This window comes from Apteryx mantelli, chromosome 16 (assembly GCF_036417845.1).
Source record: "Apteryx mantelli isolate bAptMan1 chromosome 16, bAptMan1.hap1, whole genome shotgun sequence".
NCBI lineage: Eukaryota > Metazoa > Chordata > Aves > Apterygiformes > Apterygidae > Apteryx > Apteryx mantelli.
Window position 1 is genome coordinate 17,922,302 of NC_089993.1, and position 21,221 is coordinate 17,943,522.

The 21,221-nt window shown below is 56.2% G+C and overlaps 3 protein-coding genes across 5 annotated transcripts; 2 read left to right on the forward strand and 1 right to left on the reverse strand.

Moving 5' to 3' along the window:
• The first annotated feature begins 75 nt into the window (after positions 1–75).
• Positions 76–7,031, forward strand: ARPC1B (actin related protein 2/3 complex subunit 1B). The gene is made up of 10 exons (XM_067306424.1): positions 76–266; positions 3,387–3,460; positions 3,754–3,858; positions 4,144–4,366; positions 4,963–5,070; positions 5,174–5,380; positions 5,484–5,559; positions 5,644–5,840; positions 6,120–6,210; positions 6,688–7,031. Exons 1-10 carry the CDS (start codon positions 244–246, stop codon positions 6,724–6,726), a joined length of 1,143 nt encoding a protein of 380 aa, XP_067162525.1. The 5' UTR covers positions 76–243; the 3' UTR covers positions 6,727–7,031.
• Positions 7,032–8,609: 1,578 nt separating this feature from the next.
• Positions 8,610–18,275, reverse strand: PDAP1 (PDGFA associated protein 1). The gene is made up of 6 exons (XM_067306165.1): positions 18,197–18,275; positions 13,786–13,877; positions 11,746–11,853; positions 11,216–11,337; positions 10,165–10,316; positions 8,610–9,439 (listed from the first exon to the last, which is right to left on the reverse strand). Exons 1-6 carry the CDS (start codon positions 18,207–18,209, stop codon positions 9,381–9,383), a joined length of 546 nt encoding a protein of 181 aa, XP_067162266.1. The 5' UTR covers positions 18,210–18,275; the 3' UTR covers positions 8,610–9,380.
• A 61-nt stretch (positions 18,276–18,336) lies between these two features.
• On the forward strand, positions 18,337–21,098 carry BUD31 (BUD31 homolog). Of its 3 annotated transcripts, none has more exons than XM_067306685.1 (5): positions 18,337–18,486; positions 19,095–19,281; positions 19,926–20,048; positions 20,277–20,443; positions 20,797–21,098. In XM_067306685.1, the coding sequence occupies exons 2-5, from the start codon at positions 19,188–19,190 to the stop codon at positions 20,845–20,847; spliced, it is 435 nt and encodes a 144-aa protein (XP_067162786.1). In that variant the 5' UTR covers positions 18,337–18,486; positions 19,095–19,187; the 3' UTR covers positions 20,848–21,098. The 3 variants fall into 3 exon arrangements, with proteins under 3 accessions (XP_067162786.1, XP_067162785.1, XP_013817212.1); XM_067306684.1 differs by lacking the exon at positions 18,337–18,486 and adding an exon at positions 18,579–18,654; XM_013961758.2 differs by lacking the exon at positions 18,337–18,486 and adding an exon at positions 18,861–18,884.
• Positions 21,099–21,221: the final 123 nt, after the last annotated feature.

The window sequence follows — 21,221 nt, forward strand, 5'->3', positions numbered from 1 at the left end:
GGGGGGCCATGGAAGCGGAGGGAGGCTCGTTGGCCGGGGCGGCCGGCGGGGCTCGCGCGCACGCAGGGGCAGGGCGGCCGCCGGCGCGGCTCCGCGCTCCCCCAACGCCCACGTAAGGAAGTGGTTGCATTTCTCGGAGAGGAAAAGGGAAGTCGGGCTGCCTCCGAGAGCCAGCCAGCCAGCCGCTGCTGCCGTTGGTTCGCCGCCGGCCGGGCTGCCGTTCGTGTCGACTGCCCAGAGTCCATGAACCAGCCCCGCGCTGCCAGGTAAGTGCCCGGGGGCCGCGGTTCCCGTGCCCCGCGCGCGCGATTGGTGCTGCTGCCGTCCCGCCAGGGCCCCGGGACGGGTCGCCGCCCCGGCGGAAAACTCAATATTTAAAAAAAACAAAACGAAACAAAACAAAAGAAACACACTCCGTTTGGCCGGGGCAGGCGAAACCCCCCCGCCGGAGGCCGCGGGCCGGGGCTGCTTCGGGGCTGGTTTCCTGCGCGGGAGGCGCCGCTCCAGGCGGTGCCGCGGGGCTTTGCGCCGCTGCCGCCGCGTTTCGGACGTTTCTTCCCGGCGCCGGCGGCGAGTTTGCGTTTTCCTCCTCCGGCGGGAGGCCCGGGAGCGCCGCCGCTTTGCAAAGGGTCCCTCGGCGGGGGGGGGCTGGCCTCCCCCGTCCCCGGCATCGGCCGCCCGCGCGAGGAAGAGGAGGGTCAGCGCCTCCGCGCGCCCCTCGCCCCCCCCCCCGGGCGGCGAAAAGGGCTGGGGAGGGCCGGGGGGTCCCTGCCTCGGCCCGCCGCCGAGCTCCAGCCCGAACGAAAACGCGGCCCCCCCCGCCGAGCAACTTCCTCCTCGAGATCAGGAGGAGTCGCAAAGCGCTCGGCTCGTGCCAAGGTTGCATTATCGCCTCCAAGGTTGTTTCCGAATTGCTCGGGGCCTCGAGGCGGCCCCGGCGGCAGAGAGCTGTGCTTGGCCCTCCCCAGCCAGCCTGCGCTCCCAAATGCCCCTTTCCCCCCCGCGAGCAGCTCTGCAGCCGCACAGGGATGGTGGGAGCCGATGGCCTCGGCCCCACCAGCGCGTTTCCTCGCAGAAAGGGGCTGCACCGCTTTCCTGCTCCTTCCCCGCAGCCCGGCCGTAGATCCTTCCTCTGGGCTTTAGCAGGGAGTTAATGACATTAGGAAACCAGAAGCCGCGGAGATGCAACGTAAACCGTCGCGGGGAGGGATCGTTGCTCAACCCGAAAGCCCCGTGCGTCCCGCCGAGCGATGTTTGTTTGCCGCGGCGGCGGGAGGGAGGATGGCGTCCGCTCCCCGCTTCGGCTGCTCGGCGCCTGAGCCCTTCGCTGCAAGGGTCTGCACCGAGCGTGCTCTCTCCGGGGTGAAAAACAAGACCCTGCAATGAGGAGAGAAACCAGGCGGCTTCCCAGGCCTTGAAGCATCAAAACTGGCCCCCCCCCAAAAAAAAAGAAAGAAATTGCTGTTTCCTTCCAGAGCGGTTCACGATGCAATGGATGCACCGCGCCCCCTCACCTCCCTCCCCTCCTTCCTGGAGCGGTTTCGGCCGGCTGCTGCTTTAACACGTCGTTCTGCTCCCGCTCCTCTGCAGCGCTAACAGCAGCTTCGTCCTTGCAGCCCCTGTTATGGGCGGCGCAGCTCCCGTCCGCGCAGCCCGGCGCAGGACGGGCAGCGGTTCGGGGCACGGCAGAAACCCGTCCTCGGAGCCGGGTTGCCGATCGCCGCATAGCCGGTTCCCCAAGCGGGGCCGGCGGCGGGACGGACGGGCTGGGGGAGCCGCGTTGCTGCCGTTAACGTGGGACGAGGTTTGGCAGCGAGGCGCTGCTGGAGTTTGCAACGGCGAGGGAACAAACCCGGCTCTTACTCGGAGGCGCTAAAAATGATGCTCATGAATAACGGCGTTGTTTACGGATGGCTCCGACGGGCCGGCGCGGCTCCCTCTGGGCCGTGTCCGTGCCCTGGAAAGCCGGGATGGGCGTTGAGGCGTGGGGCCGGCTGCGGGCACGTGCGGCGTCGGCGCTCAGCAGGATTGGTGCTGCCTGCCGGGTGGTTTCCGCGTGCGCGATGCAGGTGCTGGAGCTCCGTGGCTTCTCTTTTCGGCAGCCCGGGAGCCAGAAAGCTGCTAGCGGAGACTTTTCCCCTTTCCCTGCAACGTTTGGAGCTGCCAAGGAAAACGGGCAGCATCCTGTTAGTTCCCAAAATACCCGAGTGCCAAACTCCGTGACTAATCCCCGGCCGTCCCGCCCCGGCGAGGTGAGCGGGCGCTTCCCAAATCCGGGCGCCGCTTCGGCCGAGGGGCTGCGCTCGGGCCCCGTCCCCGAAAGCGCCCGGTGGCAGCTCGCGCGGGCGGCCGGGGGGGACGGAAAGGGGCCCGCGCGGAGCAGAGCGGAGGGGATCGGAGCGGGCGGCCGGGGCCGGCGTGCCGCGGCGGCTCCTCGGCGGCGGCGCTGGCAGCGGCGGCGCTGAGCTCAGCTAGCGGAAGGTATTAGTCACGAGCGCCGCGGCCCCTCGCTCGCGGCACAGGCGCCGTCCCCGCCAGGCTGGCGGCCGCCGCGGGGGGAAGGTGCCGGAGGCGGCTCCGGTCCCCCCCCTCCCCAGGCGCTGGGAGTCGTGCTCGGGGCGCCCGGCCGGCTCCGGGATGCTTTGGGAGCGGAGCGCCGCGGCACGAGCTCCGGGGGCGGCTCTGCAAAGCCTCCGGCCCGGGGGGCCGCTCTCCCTGGAGGAGCAGGAGCGCGGAGATGGGAAGGGTTTCCCCTCCGCCCTCCAGCCCCGGCCCCGCTGCCCGGAGCGGCTCGCCCCGGGGTGCCGCTCGGAGCATCCCGCCATGGGGACCCGGCCGGGCACGTGGCCGCAAGCTGGGTGCCTTATCAGGGTGCTCCCGGCTTCCTCCGCATCTCCAAGTGCCGCCGGCTCCTGCCAAGCCCCTTCCCCTGGGATTGGCCGGCAAAGGCGGCCGGGTGGGACTCCAGCGGCGTTTCCCGTGGGAAAGGGCTCCTGCGGCTTCGCCCCAAGCTGCCCCACAGTGCGGCACCCTCGAACTGCTCTTGGGCCGCCTTGGAGCCTGGAAACCCTCCGGGAAAGCCGTTCCCGGGCGGAAAGGGGGATGCAGCGGGCTGCGACGCGGGGCTGATCCCGGCCGGGGCTCGGCCACGGCGCTGCCGGGTTTTGCTCCCGGGGGGCTGAGTGAGGGGCGGCAGCAGCCCCGCCGCGGCCTCGGGCCGGCTAACTGGGAGCGCTGGGAGCGCTGGTGAGGACGGGATGGGCTGTCAGGATGCAGCAGAGGGCGACTGGGACGAGCGGGGCGGCTCCGTGGGGCTGGCAGGGGGGTCCTGACGGCCGCGCCGCTCTCGTCCCCTCCCGTGCCATCCCGTGCCGTGCCGTGCGCAGCGAAGGAGCCATGGCCTACCACAGCTTCCTGCTGGAGCCCATCAGCTGCCACGCCTGGAACAAGGACCGGACCCGTGAGTACGGCCCGTCCCAAACCCCGGGGCGCCCCGACGCGCCGGCCGCCCCGTCAGGGAGCCGCGGCGCCGACCTCGAGCCGCTCGCCCGGGGCGAGCCGGTGCCGCCGCGGGGGGATTTGGGGGCCGGGAGAGGTGGCGTGTCCCCCCCACCGCGGCGAGGCGGCGGGAGCGGGAGCCGTGCCGGGTGATTCACCGCCGCTGGCATTTCCCGGCGGCGGCGGCGGCGCGGAGGAGCCGGGAGAGAACAAAAAGGGCTTTTCTCCGAGCCCGCGGTGCTCCCCCCCCCGCAGAGATCGCCCTCTGCCCCAACAACCACGAGGTGCACATCTACCGCAAGGACGGCGCCAAGTGGAGCAAAGCCCACGAGCTGAAGGAGCACAACGGGCAGGTGACCGGTGAGCCCCGGCGAGCGACGGGACGGGGCGGGACGGGACGGGACGGCGGGCGGTGGGGACGTGGCCGTGCCGTGCCCCGGGGCCGGTGCCAGTCCCGCTCGGTGGCCCCGGCGGCGGCCGGAGACGGGGTTTTGCAGCGGCCGGAGGTGTCGGAGCAGGCGGTTCCCACCTTGGTGGTGCCGGTCCCCGATTCAAGCCGCCCGGCGAGGAGCCGCGGGGCGCGATGGGCGAGCACCCGCCCTCCGGCCCCAGCGCCCGGCCCCAGCGCCCCGCTCGTCCCCGCAGGCATCGACTGGGCCCCCGAGAGCAACCGGCTGGTGACGTGCGGGACCGACCGCAACGCCTACGTCTGGACCCTGAAGGGCAACGTCTGGAAGCCCACCCTGGTCATCCTGCGCATCAACCGGGCCGCCCGCTGCGTCAAGTGGTCCCCCAAGGAGAACAAGTTCGCTGTGGGCAGCGGCTCCCGCCTCATCTCCATCTGCTACTTTGAGCAGGAGAACGACTGGTGAGGGGCTGCGCGGCCCCGCCGGCCGGGTAGGGGGAGGCCGAGGGGAGAGATGGGGGGAGAGATGGAGGGGAGAGAGGGGATGGATGGGGAGATGAAGGAGGAGATGGGGGAGATGGAGGTGAGACATGAGGAAAGAGTTGGGGAGAGGGAGGGGAGGGAGAGGAGATGAATGAGGAGATGGGGGAGATGGAGGGGGAGGTGGATGAGAAGATGGGGGAGATGGAAGGGGAGGCAGAGGAGGAGGAGGGGAGATGGAGGGAGAGAGGGGGAGATGGAGGAGGAGACAGGGCAGACAGAGGAGGAGATGTGGGAGAGAGAGTTGAGACAGGAGGAGCTGGAGATGGACGGGAGATGGGAGATGGGAGATGAAGGGGGAGGTGGAGAGGGATGGAAGGGGGCAGATGGAAGGTGAGGGGATGGAAGGAGGAGATGGAGGGTGAGGGGATGGAGGGGAGACATGAGGAGAGAGCTGGGGAGCCGGAGGGCTGTGCCCCATCCCTGGGCTGCTGGGGACACGGCGCATGGTCCCTGTTCCCCCACCACCACCCCGGGGCGGCTCCGCGCTGACGCCGCCACGCCGTGCCACGCCGCAGGTGGGTCTGCAAGCACATCAAGAAGCCCATCCGCTCGACGGTGCTCAGCCTCGACTGGCACCCCAACAACGTCCTGCTGGCCGCCGGCTCCTGCGACTTCAAGTGCCGGTGAGGGGCCGGGGGGGGGGGGCGGCCGGGGCGCGGGGAGTGGGGAAACCGAGGCAGCCCGGCGGCGGCGGCAGCACACGGCTGGGCTCTCCCTCCCCGCCAGGATCTTCTCGGCTTACATCAAGGAGGTGGAGGAGCGGCCCAGCCCCACGCCGTGGGGCTCCAAGATGCCCTTCGGGGAGCTGATGTTCGAGTCGAGCAGCAGCTGCGGCTGGGTGCACAGCGTCTGCTTCTCGGCCGGCGGCGCCCGCGTCGCCTGGGTGAGCCACGACAGCACCGTCTGCCTCGCCGACGCCAACAGGAGGATGGCGTAAGCGCGGGCCGGGGGGGCCGGGGCGGTGGGGGGGGGGCGGATGAGCGGCCTCGGCGTCGGCGTCGGCGGCTAACGGCTCGCCCCTCGGCGTCCCCCGCAGCGTGGCCTCCCTGTGCACGGAGACCCTTCCCCTCCTGGCCGTCACCTTCATCACCGAGAACAGCCTGGTGGCCGCGGTGAGTGGGGGCCGCGGTGGGCGGGCAGGGGGCTGCGCCGCGGCGGCGGCGGCGGGCGCTGAGCCGGGCTGCTGGCTGCCGCAGGGCCACGACTGCTACCCGATGCTCTTCACCTACGAGGAGAGCCAGGGCGCGCTGGCCTTCGGGGGCAAGCTGGACGTCCCCAAGCAGAGCTCCCAGCGCGGCCTCACCGCCCGCGAGCGCTTCCAGAACATGGACAAGAAAGCCAGCTCGGACACCGCCAACGCCGCGCTGGACACGCTGCACAAGAACAGCATCAGGTGGGTGCCGGCGCCCGGAGGATCCCTGCCCGCGACCGGCTCGCGCGCGGGGACGGACCCGCTCGGCCGGGTCACCCCGGGGGCTTGCGTCATCCTCGCGCTGCGTTCCCTGGGCCTTGGATCCTCGGGCACCCCCGGGAGCGGGTGGTGCCGGCGGGGGATTCGGAGGGATCCGGCCCCAATCCCACCCACGGCCGCGGCGAGGACCGGCAGCCCCCGGAGCGGGGGACCGGCCGGGCGGCCCGTGCTGACTCACCGCCGCCTCTTTGCGCCCCGCAGCCAGATCTCCGTGCTGGCGGGCGGGAAGGCCAAGTGCTCGCAGTTCTGCACCACGGGGATGGACGGCGGCATGAGCCTCTGGGACGTCAAGGTAAGGCGGCGCCGCCGGCTCCCGGCCGCCGCGGATGCGGAGAGCCGTGCCTGCGGCAGGGCTGGAGCCTCGGGGCTCCCATTGCAATCGCCCGGCCGCTGCGCGCAGCTGGCTCGGGGGGGAGCGCGCGCTCCCCGCCGGAGCCGTCCTTCGGCCACAGCCCAGCCTCGGAGCCGGTCTGTCCTGGCTGGGATCTCGGACGAGCCAGCGGCGGGTGCTGGGGACGCCCCCGGGGGCTGGCAGCGCGGGGGCCGAAGCCAGCCAGGCCCAGGGCAAACGCTTGCGCCGGGATCGAGCGCCTTCTCCAGGCTTCAGCCTTGTCCGTGCGGCTTGGGAAATGAGCCAAAGCGAGCGGAGGTTGGGATCTCCTCTCCGAGGGACCGGGGGGCTCCGGGTGCCAGCACCGACCACCCCGTTTGCTCCACTTGCCTCGGAGAGCAAAAAGCTGGTTAAGACCGACCTCCGCTTTCCCTGCAGAGCCTGGAGTCGGCACTGAAGGATCTCAAGATCAAGTGAAGGAGGCGGCTCGGGGAAGGGCGTCCCGGCGCTGCCAGCCTCCCTCTCCCAGGCGGATCCTGCTTGCTTTCTCCCCGCGAGACCCCGTGCTATGCGAAGCCGGCTCCGATACCCGCCAGCGCGCCTCCCCTGCTGGCAGTCAGCGCAGGGCGTCCGGCGGGCGGCCCTGGCACCGGAGGCAACTCCAGTACAAAGAAAAAAAAAGAATGTTTTTTAACTATTTTTGTTACCATCCCACCTGATGCTGGTCATACATTGCTTAAAGAAATCAACAATAAAATAGGGATTTTCCCCATGTAAATCCAGTATTTTTTTCTTTTTTGAATAACTTGACGTGAACAAGTGCATGAGCACGTCCCAGCCTTTGAAGAAGCTAAGAAACTGGATAAATACTTCTGTTTCACAGCAGGTTTTAATTGCATGTGGTAAACAGGCAGGGTCACACATTACATACAAGGTATAAAACAGCAATGAAGTGGTTGGTAGGAGAGCCTTAGACAGAAGAACCAGGACCTGGCTGGGAGCGTCCAGGCCAGCGAGAATGCTGCCCTGTGTTAAACCAAGTGTTTCTGCAAGGGAAATCCTACATTTACCACCAAAAAGAAAAAAGAATCTGTTCTGCGCAACCTGGTTACTCCTCGTGGGATCAGACCTCCCCATGGTAGCTCAGGGTAAAGGCTGTTCCTGCTGGTGTCCCTCAAAGCAGACCAGACCTTACCTAGATGAGTCACTTCCACCACTGGCCTTGAGAGAGGAGTTATCACTGGCAGCAGAGGGACAGTGACATTTAGGTTCTGGTCCAGACATGAGCAGACTAGTTTGATGGGAATAAATTTTTTGCACCCATTTCTACATGTGACCCATCCCACTCTCCCACCCTCTGTTTGTGGCTCCTGCCCTGCTCAGTCCCAGTACTAACCCATTACCTCCCACCACCTCGCTCCATCTGCCTCCTCTTTGCCACAAGGCTCTCTCCAAAGGTTTATAACCATCCTCTGACCCCACCATATCCATTCTTCCCTTTTATGCCTGACAGCAAGGGCACCTCTGCTGGTATCAGTCATCTCTCAGAGCTCCCTGAAAATATATCCTGCCCCAAATCACTGCTTTAGTGCAACTACAGCCCGAGCTGGGGGAACAGCCCAGGGGGTTGTGTCTTCACCACATGCAGAGGTGACCCAGCACATCTGCACCAAGACAGCAGGGTCCCACTGGGGTTTGAGCTGGCATCCCACAGTGACGTCCCCCCACCACACCCTCACGACCGAGTCCTCGAAGCCAGGCACGAATGGCCTGTTCACACAGAACAAATCACAGCATTTGTCACCCTGCATCTCTACAAAGCACCTTTGTGATTGAAACCTCTGCTAGCGACTCCTGCAGAGCTCCCTTCTCAGCTCCCTTCATCCCGCTCAGTTCTACAGCCTTAAATAACTGATGGAGAGCGAGCCCAGAAGGTGCTGGTGCCCCCAGCACTGGCCAGCAGCAGGGCTCCCTGCTCCGCTTACCGGGTAGAACGTCTCCGGCTCCAGCAGCCCTACGCTGTGAAACAGTGGCTGCCAGGTGACAGTTCAATGTTAGGTCTTCTGACACAGTGAATAGGTTAGAAAGCAGCCTGAAGATAAACGTCTCTGCCGCTGTGGTAACCAGATTGTGAAAGACATCCATCAGAGATGAGCAGGAAAAGCTCCTTGCCTTCAGGCTGCATCTGCTGCTGGAGCTCCAAACCTCGAGCCAAATCCAACACCACAAGCAGCACAGAGAACCAGCAAAGCAGCAGACAGAAGTCGCCACAAGACGAGGCTGCGGCTGCACCTTCAGTCTCAGCAGCAGCCTTTACGCTCACATTCATTTAACGCACACAGGAGACAAGGACAAAGCAGTTACGATAATTTACATTTTAATCAGCCAAATATACAAGTTTTGTTTTTTTAACTTTATCGAGTTTTTTTTTTTTCCTTCCATCTGGGTCTGGTACAATTAATGTTTGTTTGTTTTTTTCCTTTAAACAAAGGATGATGTGGTTAAAAACTGGCACTATCCCTAATCAGGAGAAGAAAAAAAATGAAGAGGAGGGAAAAGGGAAGATTGGCTGCAAGAAAGGAGGGATGAAAGCGGGAAGGAACAGCACTCCAGATGTCCATGAAGTCAGGCTCCCAGCTTATACTGCAACACTCCGCAGCTCAACTTTATGGGCCATTTGCCCAAAAGGTTTCCTCAGATATATTACCCTTTGGGCGTTCACTAGCAAGTCAAAGGTCCCCACCCCAAGCCCCACCCCACAATGACCCCACAATCTAGTTTCTTGCAATCTAATATTTGAAGCATCTCCCCTCCCGCACGGCTCCCTCCCGCCCTGCCCCCTGTCTATGAGTTCTTAATCCTAAAAACAGCAAAAACATTCAGGTTTCCAAACTGTTACAGAGAATTGCTGTTCAGCACAGTTCTGCACCGAAGATAGCAGCTGCCCCAACCCCAAAATGGAAATCTGTGCCAGGATGAAGACAAACACATCGTCAGTGTCTCTTGGAGGTGAAGGTGACTTCGATGCCGCAGTACATCCTATGTGGCATCTATGGTATGCAACACAACAGAGTTCCTGGCAGGCACCAGGCACAGTTCCCTGGCGTTTCCTCCTCTTGCGTGTCCGGTGCTTACTTGTTAAGGGATAGTGACTGCAGTCTTTTACCTGCCATAGCCGCTTCATCTTTTGCTGGAGGAGGAAAAGAAAGAGGTGTCATCATTTCACAGTGCACATCAGGGACTGGTGGTGGCTTGACAGCCAGAGACTGAAATCCTGTTAGCTACATACAGTGAGGTAAGGGGAAAAAATCTGACCCTCCCCTGCCAATCCCTGGTAGATCTCGCCCAGGGCTGAAAGGAGCAGTCACCCAACCACAATCCCTTCTGTCCTTGGCTGCCACAAATTATCCTAATGCTGCTGCACAAATGTGTCTGTGGAAGCCAGCAAGAACATGCACTCATTCTGGTTCACACCTACCAGAGCCGAACTAAGATGAAGTCCAGAAGTGGAGAAGCACAGGAAAATTCCCTGTGCAGTTTGGATCCCCAGCATGCAAAGCGATTAATCACACCCAAGATTAAAATCACACCCAGCTGAGCACAAGGAACTGACTAAACCCCCAAGCCAGAACTAGCACTGCCTGCGAGGCTGAGAACAGTGTGAATATCAAGAGCAATTCCCTTCTTTCTTTGGCTTCTCCCTGTGCAGATGTCCTAGAGCTTTATAAGGCAATATCTTTGTAAGAATGAAACAGCCGAACCTAGTTTTGAAGAGAGGAGTTGTAATGACATGCAGCACCACCACACAGTCTCAGGAGGCGAGAGATTACTACATGCAGTATCAGAAATCGTGCCTCATGGCAGTACAGCCATTGCAAAAGAGAGGTAAGAGGATGTGATTAATTATTGTCCTACCTTTTCTTTCCTCCTCTTTCTTTCTGGCAGCTTCTTCCCTTTGCTTCCGAATGATGGCTAGTCGGGCGAGATCTGCCTTCGCTTGTTCCGTTTTACCAGCTAGGTGCATTTTCATGTATCTCTCTTTTGCCTTCTGTTTCTCTATTTCTTCTCTGTTGGGTGAAACACCCCAGTCATCACGGTATCCAAGTGAGCAAGCAAGTACAGACAAACTAAGGGAGACTTTCTGAGCGGGAAGGAAGTTGAGCACAGAGATGGATTGCCTACAGAGACTGGGATCCCTGTCACCAGTTTCTGAGCACAGGTTATATCTATTGCAGGGTTCGGATGGGCATGATGACAGGGATTATTTCTGTCTCTGTTCTGGTAAATAAGAACGCTGACACACAACGAGGTCAAACAATTTAGCCCGATTACACAGCACTTAGACATGCTTTTCCCAGCCTTACCCTCACAGCTGTACTTCTGCTGAGGCAATCTATACCAAATAAGCAAGCTTAAATCTTTCACTCTTAAACTCTCCATTGATAAATGAAACTAGAAGATTACACTCTGCTTCTCCTCTTATTCGTCTGCTCAGACAAAGCTTCACCAGAACCCCAGAAATCTGCAAAATTGCTACCTATCACTAGGGCACCTTCTGCCGCAAGATTAAAGTGGACCCTAATGTGAACTTCGGGTAACATTTTTTAGTAATATTGCGGTTTTTGGCATAAAACTTCAGAAAAGGAATGGTCTACAATTGCTTCTCAGCAACAAACCTTACTCTTTCAACTCCAGCCAAGCTGCCTAACTCCAGGATGACCATAGCTAATCCCAGAGGACAGCCAGCTTTTATTAGATTTGTAGGGAAGGATATTTTGAACCAAAGTGAGTCCTGACAATTATTCTGCTGCTTAGTATCAGCTTTAGAGGTGACTGCACATAAAGGGCTTCCCCAAAACACCAGCGTGTACACAGCAGGGAAACATGTCCCCATGCTAAGCTGCTGCAACCAGTGATGATGAAATTGCAGGAACATGCCAGCTCCCCCCGTGGCAGCAGGACTCACCGCTCTCGCCGTGAGAGTTCCTTAGGTCCATCCAGGTCCAGCTGAGTTACTTTTTTGGTTGTCTGAATTACACGATTGGGATTCTCTATGTCTATCAACCCTTCCACTCCTTTGCGTTTTTGCTACGGTTCAAGAACAAGAGGAAGGTTAATAAGCTCTGTAACACCCCAAACTGTTGTATCAGAGATAGCTCAAACACATTGCCTTGCATCCCAGAAGTGGAATTCAAGATGCCTTCATTACCAGACAGCAAAACCATTTATGAATCAAGATTTATATTACCAGGCTTTTTCAGTCTTTTCAGAAATGTTCTTGTCTTTGCATTTCACTTACAGAAATGCATAAATTACCAGAGAGATACTCTGAGGATAACATGCAATCAAGCAAGCTTTTCCTGACTTCTAAAAATAGCTCTTCCATAAAAACTTTACTATTGGAAGCTCTCAGAGAGAACTTTGTGTCAAGAGTTTGCATCTCTCTCCTGTTCCAAGTTGATGCAAATGGACAAAGTTGCCTGAAAGTTGCAGTACCTGATAATCCTCATCATCTTCATCACTCTCATCTGAATCTAAAGATTTCTTCTCTTTTTTGGGGTCCCCTGTTGCTCCTTCACCCCCTTCCTCTTGCTCCTCTTCTTCCTACAAAATCACAGGAAATTAGAGAAAATGTGTGTCAGTAAAAATCCCAACTCTTTCTGTGACTTTTAATCTGGAGGGAAGAGAAACGGTTCAGAGCGTCAGTGTTCCTGATGTCCCTCACAACACCAAGGGTGCCTGGCCATTAAAGAACAAGATCTCATTCTCAGCCCACTAAGTGTGCATCGCCTGCCCCTGCAGATCTCCTCTAAACAACTCTGCTGTTCTATGTAACAGGCCAGAAAAATTATTGTAAAAGACAAAACTGGCACTTTACTTTCCCCAAATGAAAGATCTCCAGGAGACATTTTGGCCCAGGTTTCCAGTGCACAGTATCTCAGAGATGTTGGTGGAAACTATACAGATGTTATAAAGATCCAGTCCTAGATCTAGATAAAAAAAACTTAGAGAAAAACAAATTGCCAGCCATCACCCAGAATACTTTATCCAAGAAATTACAGCCTTTTTAGCACAGCTTTTACCAGACAGAGCCTAGAAATTAATTTGTAAGTCATTAGAAGATAAGATTAGAAGAACCGACATGGGTGTGAACAGCTTGTTTTTCCATTACCAAATATCCTTCATCAGAGCGACTGGCAAAGTGGATGAGCTGGGGGCAGTAGGAGGAATAATACGATTAATTTTTTTTTTTACGTTTTCCTTAATGAAATAAGGTTAGATGCAGCCATCGCTATCTAGTACGGGCGATAAGAAAAAAAAAAAAAAAATCCTTCTCAAAGAGCAGTTCTCTGGGTTGCGGTGAAGCAAGCCAGGCATTTCAAGTGGGGTCCTGCAGAGACTTGTTCTGGTCCATTTCCAGTTGGTATTTTCATTAATAGCTTGGAAGCGGAGAACACTCATAAAATTTGTGCATGACATCACACTGGCAGGAGCTGGAATCATTTTGGAAAACAGGATCAGAACCATAAGTGGATTCAGAAATTGGAAAGATGGCATGAAACCAACAAGGTGGAATCAGAACACCAACCAAGAAGTTGCACTTTGGAAGGAGAAATCAGATATAAAGTTGGAATATCTGGCTAAGCAGCAAACCGCACAATCACCTTGGGTTATAGCTGGTTAAAAAAAGGAGTCAACAACATGGCTCGTAATTGCATGAAAGAGTAATCTTATTCTGGGAGGTATTCATCAGTATTTCCCATATGGGGTATAATTATCCTACTGTAGTCAATGCTGTGAGGTTTCAGCTGGAACAGCATATTCAGGCTTAGGCAGCACTTTCAGAAAGTCACAGATAAATAGCAGTGAACATGTAATCAGAGCTGTGATAATCTGGGAATACGAGAGAGCAGGAACTGCAAAAAGCAGCCATGCCTTTGATAACACCAGTAAGGTAGCTGTGCATGGCGGGGGCACAAGCCTGTCGGGGCACAGAAACACACCCAGAAAGGACTTTGCCAGAAAACTGTTATCTCTCCCTACAAGTCATACACAAACAAGAAAATCAGGCGTACAGGAAGAAGTCAAAAGAGTTTTGTCTGTTAAGTCTAGAACAGAAAGAGGACAAATATAATAAGGACTTCAGTACACAAACAGAGGTTAAGATGTGACCCTTTTTTCTCCAGAGCCAAACTGTGGAGCAGGGATAGAAAATTAGCTTATACTGGCGATTAGAATGAAGAACTGTGGGGGGGAAAAAAGCTGTCTAGAGCTGCTGTGGCATCCTCTTCATTATCCCTTAAACTTCCAATTGCTGACAGGATGATCTACTTGGCTCCACTTCTGTGTGAGAGGCTGGACTCGATCACACCTTGCAGTCTCCCTGGACACCGGTATTCAGAATTCATATTGCGATCACTGACAGAATGATCTGCAACACTTGATTAAGCTGTCATTTCTCTTGAACTGCAAATTAAGCAAGCTGTACAAGTCAGGGCTTATAACAGTAAACAGATAACCGAGGCAAACACATACCCTTGCCTTTTGTTTTTCTGCTTGGAGCTGCGCATCGATCTCTTCAGGGCTTGTGTACTGTCTTGCTCGGCCTTTGTGGCCTCCTTTTCTACCTGTACAAAAAAAAAAAAATAATATGTGGTTTAGTGATAAAAGTTCAAAAAAATCTGGCTCCTTCCCTAGCACTCTCTCTGGACTTTGGGTGCACGCAGGACAAGCCAAAATATCTCTTCTGATAAAACCAAAGAAAAAAGAAACATCAACTTACCAGCCTCAGCAAAATGTTCCAAGAACTTTGGATAAGTTACACAGAGAACTAGCATTACTAATCCATAGAAATCTATTCAGAGAATCAATTCCTTCATTCCACTTGGGCTGTTTTGGAGATGCCAGAAAAGAGCACAACTTATCAGCTGTACGGAGTTTTCCAAACCACATGAGCAAATGGAGGTTTGTCCTCCCGGGAGCGAGCCACGAAGGCACTCCCCAGAGGGGGGACCTCTATCCCTGAACCGCGGCCGAGCTCTCACACCGTTTATCAGGCAACAAGCTTCCAAGCGCACGCTCAGCTCTCGGTGACACTACGCTCCCTTGTCCATCCAGGCCTACGCTTGTGGCCTCTCTGATTCACTTCCCAGGCTGGCAGGCAATTCTCAATCCCACAGCTGCTCCCTGCATTTCCTACACAGTAGGAATCACAACATGTTCCTGTGGCAGCAGTGGTTACAACCAACTATCTCCGAGAAGCTGGCTTCCTTAATCCCTCCCCGAAACTAAGGCTGTGCCAAAGGAAAATAGGAAGCTAGTTGGACAAAAGCATTGGGAATTATAATGAGCTGGAGAACTATTAAAGGGAGCCTCCACATTTTACTACTTTATAAGGAAAAATAAAAACAAGCTCTAGAAGCCGGGAAGAGGTCACATTGGCTGGCTGGATTGCCTGGCTAAGATCTGATCCAAGAGCAAAATTCTGTTACTAATATGAAATTGCCGGAGCCATTATCACTTCCTTCAACTGATTGCTCCATTTACCTTCTTATAGCTCAAAGAGCTGCTGGCAAAGCAAGCTACACAAAGAGCCAGTCGCCAGCCTTGAGCTAGACAGCTCAAGCACAACTCGGGCACGAGACTGGCAAAAACAAACAGCTCAGGCAGGGAGCTCCGTGCTGCTGCGGGAGGCTTTGGGAGGCTGCCGGGAGCAGCAGGAAATCCTTGGGCTCTCTCACCCTCCCCACTTCACCTGCCGAGGACAACAGAAACCTTACAGTAGAGGGGGCAGTGTGGGAGACCAGGACTGAGGAGATTCTCCCTCCTTCCTCAGGACTTAGCAGGACGCATAGGAGAGATGTACCACGACCGTACCGCCAAGTCACAGTCATGCCTGGCTGCCTTTGTTGGACTCGGAGGGATGGGGAGTATCAGTGCAGACATCCTTTGTGGGCTGAGAGCGTTAGAAATTCAATATTTTCTAATCAGTTCTCCTGGCTCAGCAGAGACAAATCTAATTTATTTTAGCTTGGTTAAAGCTGAGCCTTTTAGAGACCACGGAACAAATTCTCCCAAAAACCCTGGGGGGGGGGGGGGGGGGACAGAGAGGTTTGGCAGAATGCTGGGGGCTCTCCAAAAGACAGCAGCTCTAAAGAATCTCTTTCCTCTGCCCTCCACCAGGCTTTTCATATTCTCTCTCTCTTCCCAAATCCTTGTGGAAGGCAGGTTTAAAGCACAGTCCTTAAAACACTTTGGGGTGTGAGCAGAGAGAATGACAAGCTTGAAAAGAAAGAACGCCAGCCGAGCCTGCGGACAGAGATCCCGGAGCTGCCGTTAAAGGAGCCAGCTCCCAACGCACAAACACTAGCAGGTCAGCACGGAAAAGAGCAGCAAACTACCGTGGCAGGTCGCTGCGCAGAGGCACCTTTCCAGGGCCTGCTGGGTCCCTCCTGCCCGCGGGCCTTACGGAGACCCCCGACATACTTTCCTCTTACAAAACGCGCAAGTGCAGAGACCAGATCCTTCTCTCTAAATTCAGCTTGGAAGCTCATTGCCACTCAAAGCATAAGCACACCCCGGACCTTTGTTGCACCCCAACATTTGGGTTGCTCTTTCTGGTTGTCTGCTCCCAGCCATCTCACACGGCAATACCAACCCACCCAGAGAGCAGATCTGCCAGGGAAGCGCTCTAGGGCAAGAGACATCACCTCACTGCCTGGCAAATGACATCACTCCACAAGGAACAACAGTAACATCTTCGACACAGCACGTAGCACCAAATAAAACCTAAATAAAGTAAAGCAGTGCTGTGCTGTGCTACAAGATCAGCCAATGCCAGGCAACTGTCTTGCCTAGTAGATACATTTTAAGGCTTTTGCTGAGCCTAGCTTATTACAGCAAATATCTATGCATTGGGGAAAAATAACTCAAGGGAAAAGTGCTTGAAAAGCAACGAAATGAAGAGTGAATCAATCCTGGAGCTATCCTCGTTATATTCAGGCCTGCCCGCAGATGAGAAGAAGCAAGACCTCCACGACTGAACCAGCAGTGCCACCAGCTCGGCAGTCGGAGTGGACCCAGCTACAGCATGCTGTCCTGCAGGGAGCTCAGCACGGCGCAGGAAAGGGGCCTTTGCTCTGGACGGGGAGCCGACACCGCAGGTCAGACAAGGCATCAGGCCTCGTCTACCACTGACCTACTGCCTTATGCCAGGCAAGTCCCTTCAGCTCTGTGCCTCAGCTTCCCCATCTGTAAAATATGGATAATGATTCTTATCCTCCTTTGCAGAGCTCTTAAAATATAAACGTCTGTAGATTTCAACTGTGGTAAAGACATCTGGTGCCTAAGGTAGACGTGCTTGCAAATACATGTGTCTTCAGTTTCAAGCAACATAGCTAAGGAGTTTAAATGAAAAAGAACAGAAAAATATTGAAGGAATCACTTGTTCTTTTTTAGTCTATTCAGAAAAAAAGAACATAATCAGAAATAATAACGTAAAAAAATTTATTATTGGCTAGTTAAAAAACCCATTTTATATTAGGCAATGAGAGCAAAAATCTTCTCTTCTGCTAACAGTATAAAAACTCCTATTCACTTGGGGGGGGGGCAGGTAAAGACCCCTCTTTTCCTCAGAAGTAAAAGGTTTGAAAGAAATGTTTTAAATCTTACAGTGAAATACAGAGCAGGAAAACCTGAGTTATAAGGCATTTAAATCTGTTAAGCAGAGCTATAACCCATCATAGTTATTTGCCTTCACACACACAAAAAAAGGGAAAACTTCAGATATTTTTACCAACATTAATGAATGGGCATAGAATAAACTGCATAAACACAATTTAAGCAGGAAAACAGATTTTATGTTATTAAAGCTTGGGAAATGCTAATGAAATAAACTGCAGAAAACTACAGAGAAGATGAATAATGAGGACCGGTTTATATTAATGTATATGACTAGGATTTAATAAATGCTCACACAAGAGCCAATTATGCAGATGGTGCATCTGGAGAAGATTCTGGGTGGATCCAGCTCAGGCCTGACAGTCTGTCATTCTCTCATTACTTCTCCTTAATCACGCAAGCAAGTTGGTACCCGCTCCGTAGCAATCAGATGCGGAGCTGCTGGAGCCATGAAAAACCCAGCTGCATTCAGACCCCCCGAACCACAGCGCACCTTGGCAGCCCCCACGTTGCCCTTTACGGCCAGACCATCTCCACGCAGCTCCCGTTCCTCGTATCCCACCCCGAAGGCCTCCACCATTAGCGTGCCAGGGCAGGAAAGCCTGCTGCCAGGATACGCTGCCGGCGCGGCCTTGGGACCCTCGGCCTCTCCCCAGCGCAGCCGTGAACACTCCGTGCGGGCCCAAGCCCTGCCCCGGGGGAACCGGCAGCAGTTTCCAGCCCCGAGAGAGCCGCCGGGGCCCTCGCGGCTCCCGCAGGTGGCCTAGGCACCCCCAGGGGCTGCTGCTCTCCCTGGGCCCTTGATGGGGGGCTCCAAAAGGGACCCCCAGCTCCAGGAGAAGCGAGCAGAACCTGGCAGCCCTTCACTGCCGCGGGGGTGCGGGTGAGGCAAAGACCCCCCCCTCCGAGACCCCCCACGGGAGGTGTGGGGGGGGGGGGATGAGCCCCCACCCCGAGCCCCTCCACAGCCAAGGGTGTGTGTGGGGGGGGGGAACGCGGCCTCCTTCCGAGCCCCCCCCGGCCGCCTGGGAGAGGAAGGGGGTACAAGACCCCCCCCCCCGCCCCGACCCCCTCCATGACCGGGAGGGAGAAGGCCGAGCCGCCCCCCAAGTCCCTCTATAGCTCGGGGGGGGGGGGGGAAGACCCCTCCCCCTTTCGCAGCCGGGGAGAGGCCTCCCCCGGGGCCCGTCCCGCCTGCCGGGGGCCGCGCAGGGCCTGTACGCCCCTTGGCCCTCTCCCCGACGCCGCCTCCCGGCCCGGCCCTCACCTCCTTTCGGCATCGCGGCGGCGATGGCGGCTCCGGCAGCTGCAGCAAGGCCCCCCCCCCGTGGCCCCGAGTGGCGACCCGGAAGCGGAAGCCGCCCCACCCCCCCGCACGCGGCGCGCGGCCCTCCGCGCCGCTCAGTCACCACGACCCCGGAGGCCCCCGCGGCGGGGCTGACCTCGGCGCCGCCTCCCCCACGGGTCGCGCCGCCGCGCCAGGGCCAGCCGCGACCGGAGGGAACGAGGCTGCTTCCACTCCTGGCGGGCGGCGCTCCCTGCCCTGCCCCAACCGAGGTGGAGGGGGGGGTAACGGGGAGGGTTTTATTCAGGCATCGAGGCGGCCACCTCAGCGGGGGTGGTGCGCGGCGCCTGGCGGGAGGGCGGCCGGGGCGGGAAAGGCCCCGCGGGGTGACGTCACAAGGCGCGACAGCGAGGCGGAAGCGGAGGTTGTGTCTGCCACCGGTGAGGGGCCCCGTCCCCGTCCCTTGCCGAGGGCTTCGGGCGCGACAGGGCTCATCCCCTCCACCGCCATCGCGCTCGGGCCGCTCGGCCGAGTCCCGAGGACCGCGGCGGGGGGGAGGGGCGTTGGGCCGCGCGTCCTTCCTGGGTTTTGGCTGGAAGAAACCGCTGTTTCGGGGAGATGCGGCCCGAAATGGGGGCGGGGAAGGGGGGAGCCGCTGTTTGTTCACTTGGTGAGGGGAAAAAATGATTTAACGTGGCAGGGCTGATGCAGTACTCGCCCCAGGATGCGCTGGTGTCCCGGGGGCCGCAGGGGGGTGGATTTTGTCTCTTTCATGGGCTCGTTAAAGATCATTTTTATCACCGAAGCGGAAAAGGGAAAGGGGGCGCGTAAGTGCTAGGAGAAGTAACTCTGGCAACTCTTTTTCCTTCTTTTCTTCTAGTGGCACTCAGGACTTTGAGGCACCTGCACGTTTGAGTGCTGGTAAACCCCATCTCCCATTCCCTCGTCTTTCAACCTCCTCGTTTTTGAGGCAATGCCCAAAGTGAAAAGAAGCAGGAAGCCTCCCCCGGATGGCTGGGAACTGATTGAGCCAACGCTGGATGAGCTGGACCAGAAGATGAGAGAAGGTAAATGGCAAAGCTGGATGTTCAGAGATGGGTCCCTGAAATCAGCTAATCCCTAACTGCTTCAGGAAGCACAGCTGCAGCCGGCAAATGTAAATGGGCCTTTTCATACCTCTGCCTGGCAGTGATGCTGCAGATGTAGAGTGTTCTGAGTTCTGTAGTGACCATAGATTCTTGCTTCTGATGTAGAGGGCATATGGGAAGATGGGATTTGGGTCAGAACCAGTCACTCTTTTCTGGTTGTGTAAGTTACAGACGAAGCAGTGTTCCAAGCTGAGATTTGATGTACAGCTGTTTTAGGGCACTCTGCTCTGAGCCCCTGGCTGAGGCTTGCCGGTGTGCGTGGAAAGAACTGGTAGTTCTAGTCTGAGCTGTTGCTCTGGTCTAATGAGCGCGGACAGCCATGAAGTCACGTTCCATCCCAGCGTGGGGCATGTCATCACCTCTGTCTTTCTATTTCTGTCTCCATTCCTAAAGGATCTGTATCAGGCCAGGTTCCTTCCATTTGTATCTTTTCCCATCTCTATAATGTTTTAAAGTTATGGATTTTCTTGGAACAATTTGTTGTAAAGTGACTAAAGAAATCCGTCTGCAGCCAGAGAGTCTGGGAGAATTAGCTGAACTCTGATGTTTGTGTTCCCTCCCAGCGGAGACTGAGCCTCATGAAGGGAAGAGGAAAGTGGAATCCCTTTGGCCTATCTTCAGAATTCATCACCAGAAAACACGTTACATTTTTGACCTCTTCTATAAAAGAAAAGCTATCAGCAGAGGTGAGAAACAGAAGTATTTTATCCTGGGTGGGGTAAACTACAGCAGAGTAAGATGTCTGCCTGCGGACACACCTGCACCGTGGTGCTGATAGGAAGGATTAAGTTTCTGGGGAGGGAAGATGGAGAGAAGGCTGGCACCTGACTAGCTTTAACTGCTAGTTGGTACATCCAGTACCTCCTCATATCGATTCCTGGGAGCTCTTTGTGATGCCGCCTGCTCTTCTGCAGAGCTCTACGAATACTGCATCAAGGAGGGATACGCTGACAAAAACCTGATTGCAAAGTGGAAGAAACAGGGTTACGAGAACCTTTGCTGTCTGCGGTGTATCCAGACGCGAGATACCAACTTTGGAACCAACTGCATCTGCAGGGTCCCAAAAAGCAAGTTGGAAGTGGTGAGTTTTTGTTTTTTTTCCTGTACTTCTGTCTGGACCTTTGCAGTAGCAATTCTAACTTACCCTGGTCAGAGACAGCAGAGGAAGCAATGCTTTCTGGAAACTTCTAGTTCTAATACATTCTACCTTTTGCTAGTACAGTTAGTATCTAGTGGCTTTTACAGCTATTATCAGGTTTGGTATGCAGTCATTTAAACTGTGTATGGAAAACAAGAGAAAACGAGACTGTAAGAAACCCTCCCTGCACCTACAGATTCAGAAGGCAGCAGCCTCTCTGCTTCAAGGCTCAAGCCTGCTGCACTGTGCACGCACCACAGCTTGGCTTAAACATCTTTGTCGTGTTTCTCTTCCAGGGGAGAATCATTGAATGCACTCATTGCGGATGCAGAGGCTGTTCCGGGTGAAGTATTTAGATACAGGACTCCTTTTTCAGCTCTGAGAGGTATCGTCCTACACTATGGACTATTTGTGCAGTTAGAACTACCTTTTATGTGATTGGATCTTTCTGAATTGCCATTAGAACAGCAACACATTCACCTGGATCATATACATATATATACACAATGGCTGTTGTTTCGGAGTAACTTTCTGTGTAGCCCTTTGATTTTAAAATAAACTGCCTTCCTGAGAGCATGGTGCTGGCAAAACATTTCTATGCCCCTGTTTTCCTGTTGCATTTCTTTTTTGTTTGGTGGCTCTGTTTCTTGCAAAGTGTTAAAAATATGTTTTGGTGGGTTTTTTTAAACCAACTCTCATTCCTTCCCCTGCCCCCAAATAT

Bases quoted from the DNA above. Each gene is read 5' to 3' on its own strand.
- BUD31 (XM_067306685.1), top strand. From the start codon at position 19,188: ATGCCCAAAGTGAAAAGAAGCAGGAAGCCTCCCCCGGATGGCTGGGAA. The intron at 20,049-20,276 runs GTGAGAAACAGA...GCTCTTCTGCAG, and splicing joins AAGAAAAGCTATCAGCAGAG to AGCTCTACGAATACTGCATC. The intron at 20,444-20,796 runs GTGAGTTTTTGT...TTTCTCTTCCAG, and splicing joins CAAAAAGCAAGTTGGAAGTG to GGGAGAATCATTGAATGCAC.
- PDAP1 (XM_067306165.1), bottom strand. The intron at 10,317-11,215 runs GTGAGTCCTGCT...TTCACCCAACAG, and splicing joins GAACTCTCACGGCGAGAGCG to AGAAGAAATAGAGAAACAGA. The intron at 9,440-10,164 runs GTAGGACAATAA...TTCCTCCTCCAG, and splicing joins GAAAGAGGAGGAAAGAAAAG to CAAAAGATGAAGCGGCTATG.
- ARPC1B (XM_067306424.1), top strand. From the start codon at position 244: ATGAACCAGCCCCGCGCTGCCAG. The intron at 3,859-4,143 runs GTGAGCCCCGGC...TCGTCCCCGCAG, and splicing joins GCACAACGGGCAGGTGACCG to GCATCGACTGGGCCCCCGAG. The intron at 5,381-5,483 runs GTAAGCGCGGGC...CGTCCCCCGCAG, and splicing joins GACGCCAACAGGAGGATGGC to CGTGGCCTCCCTGTGCACGG.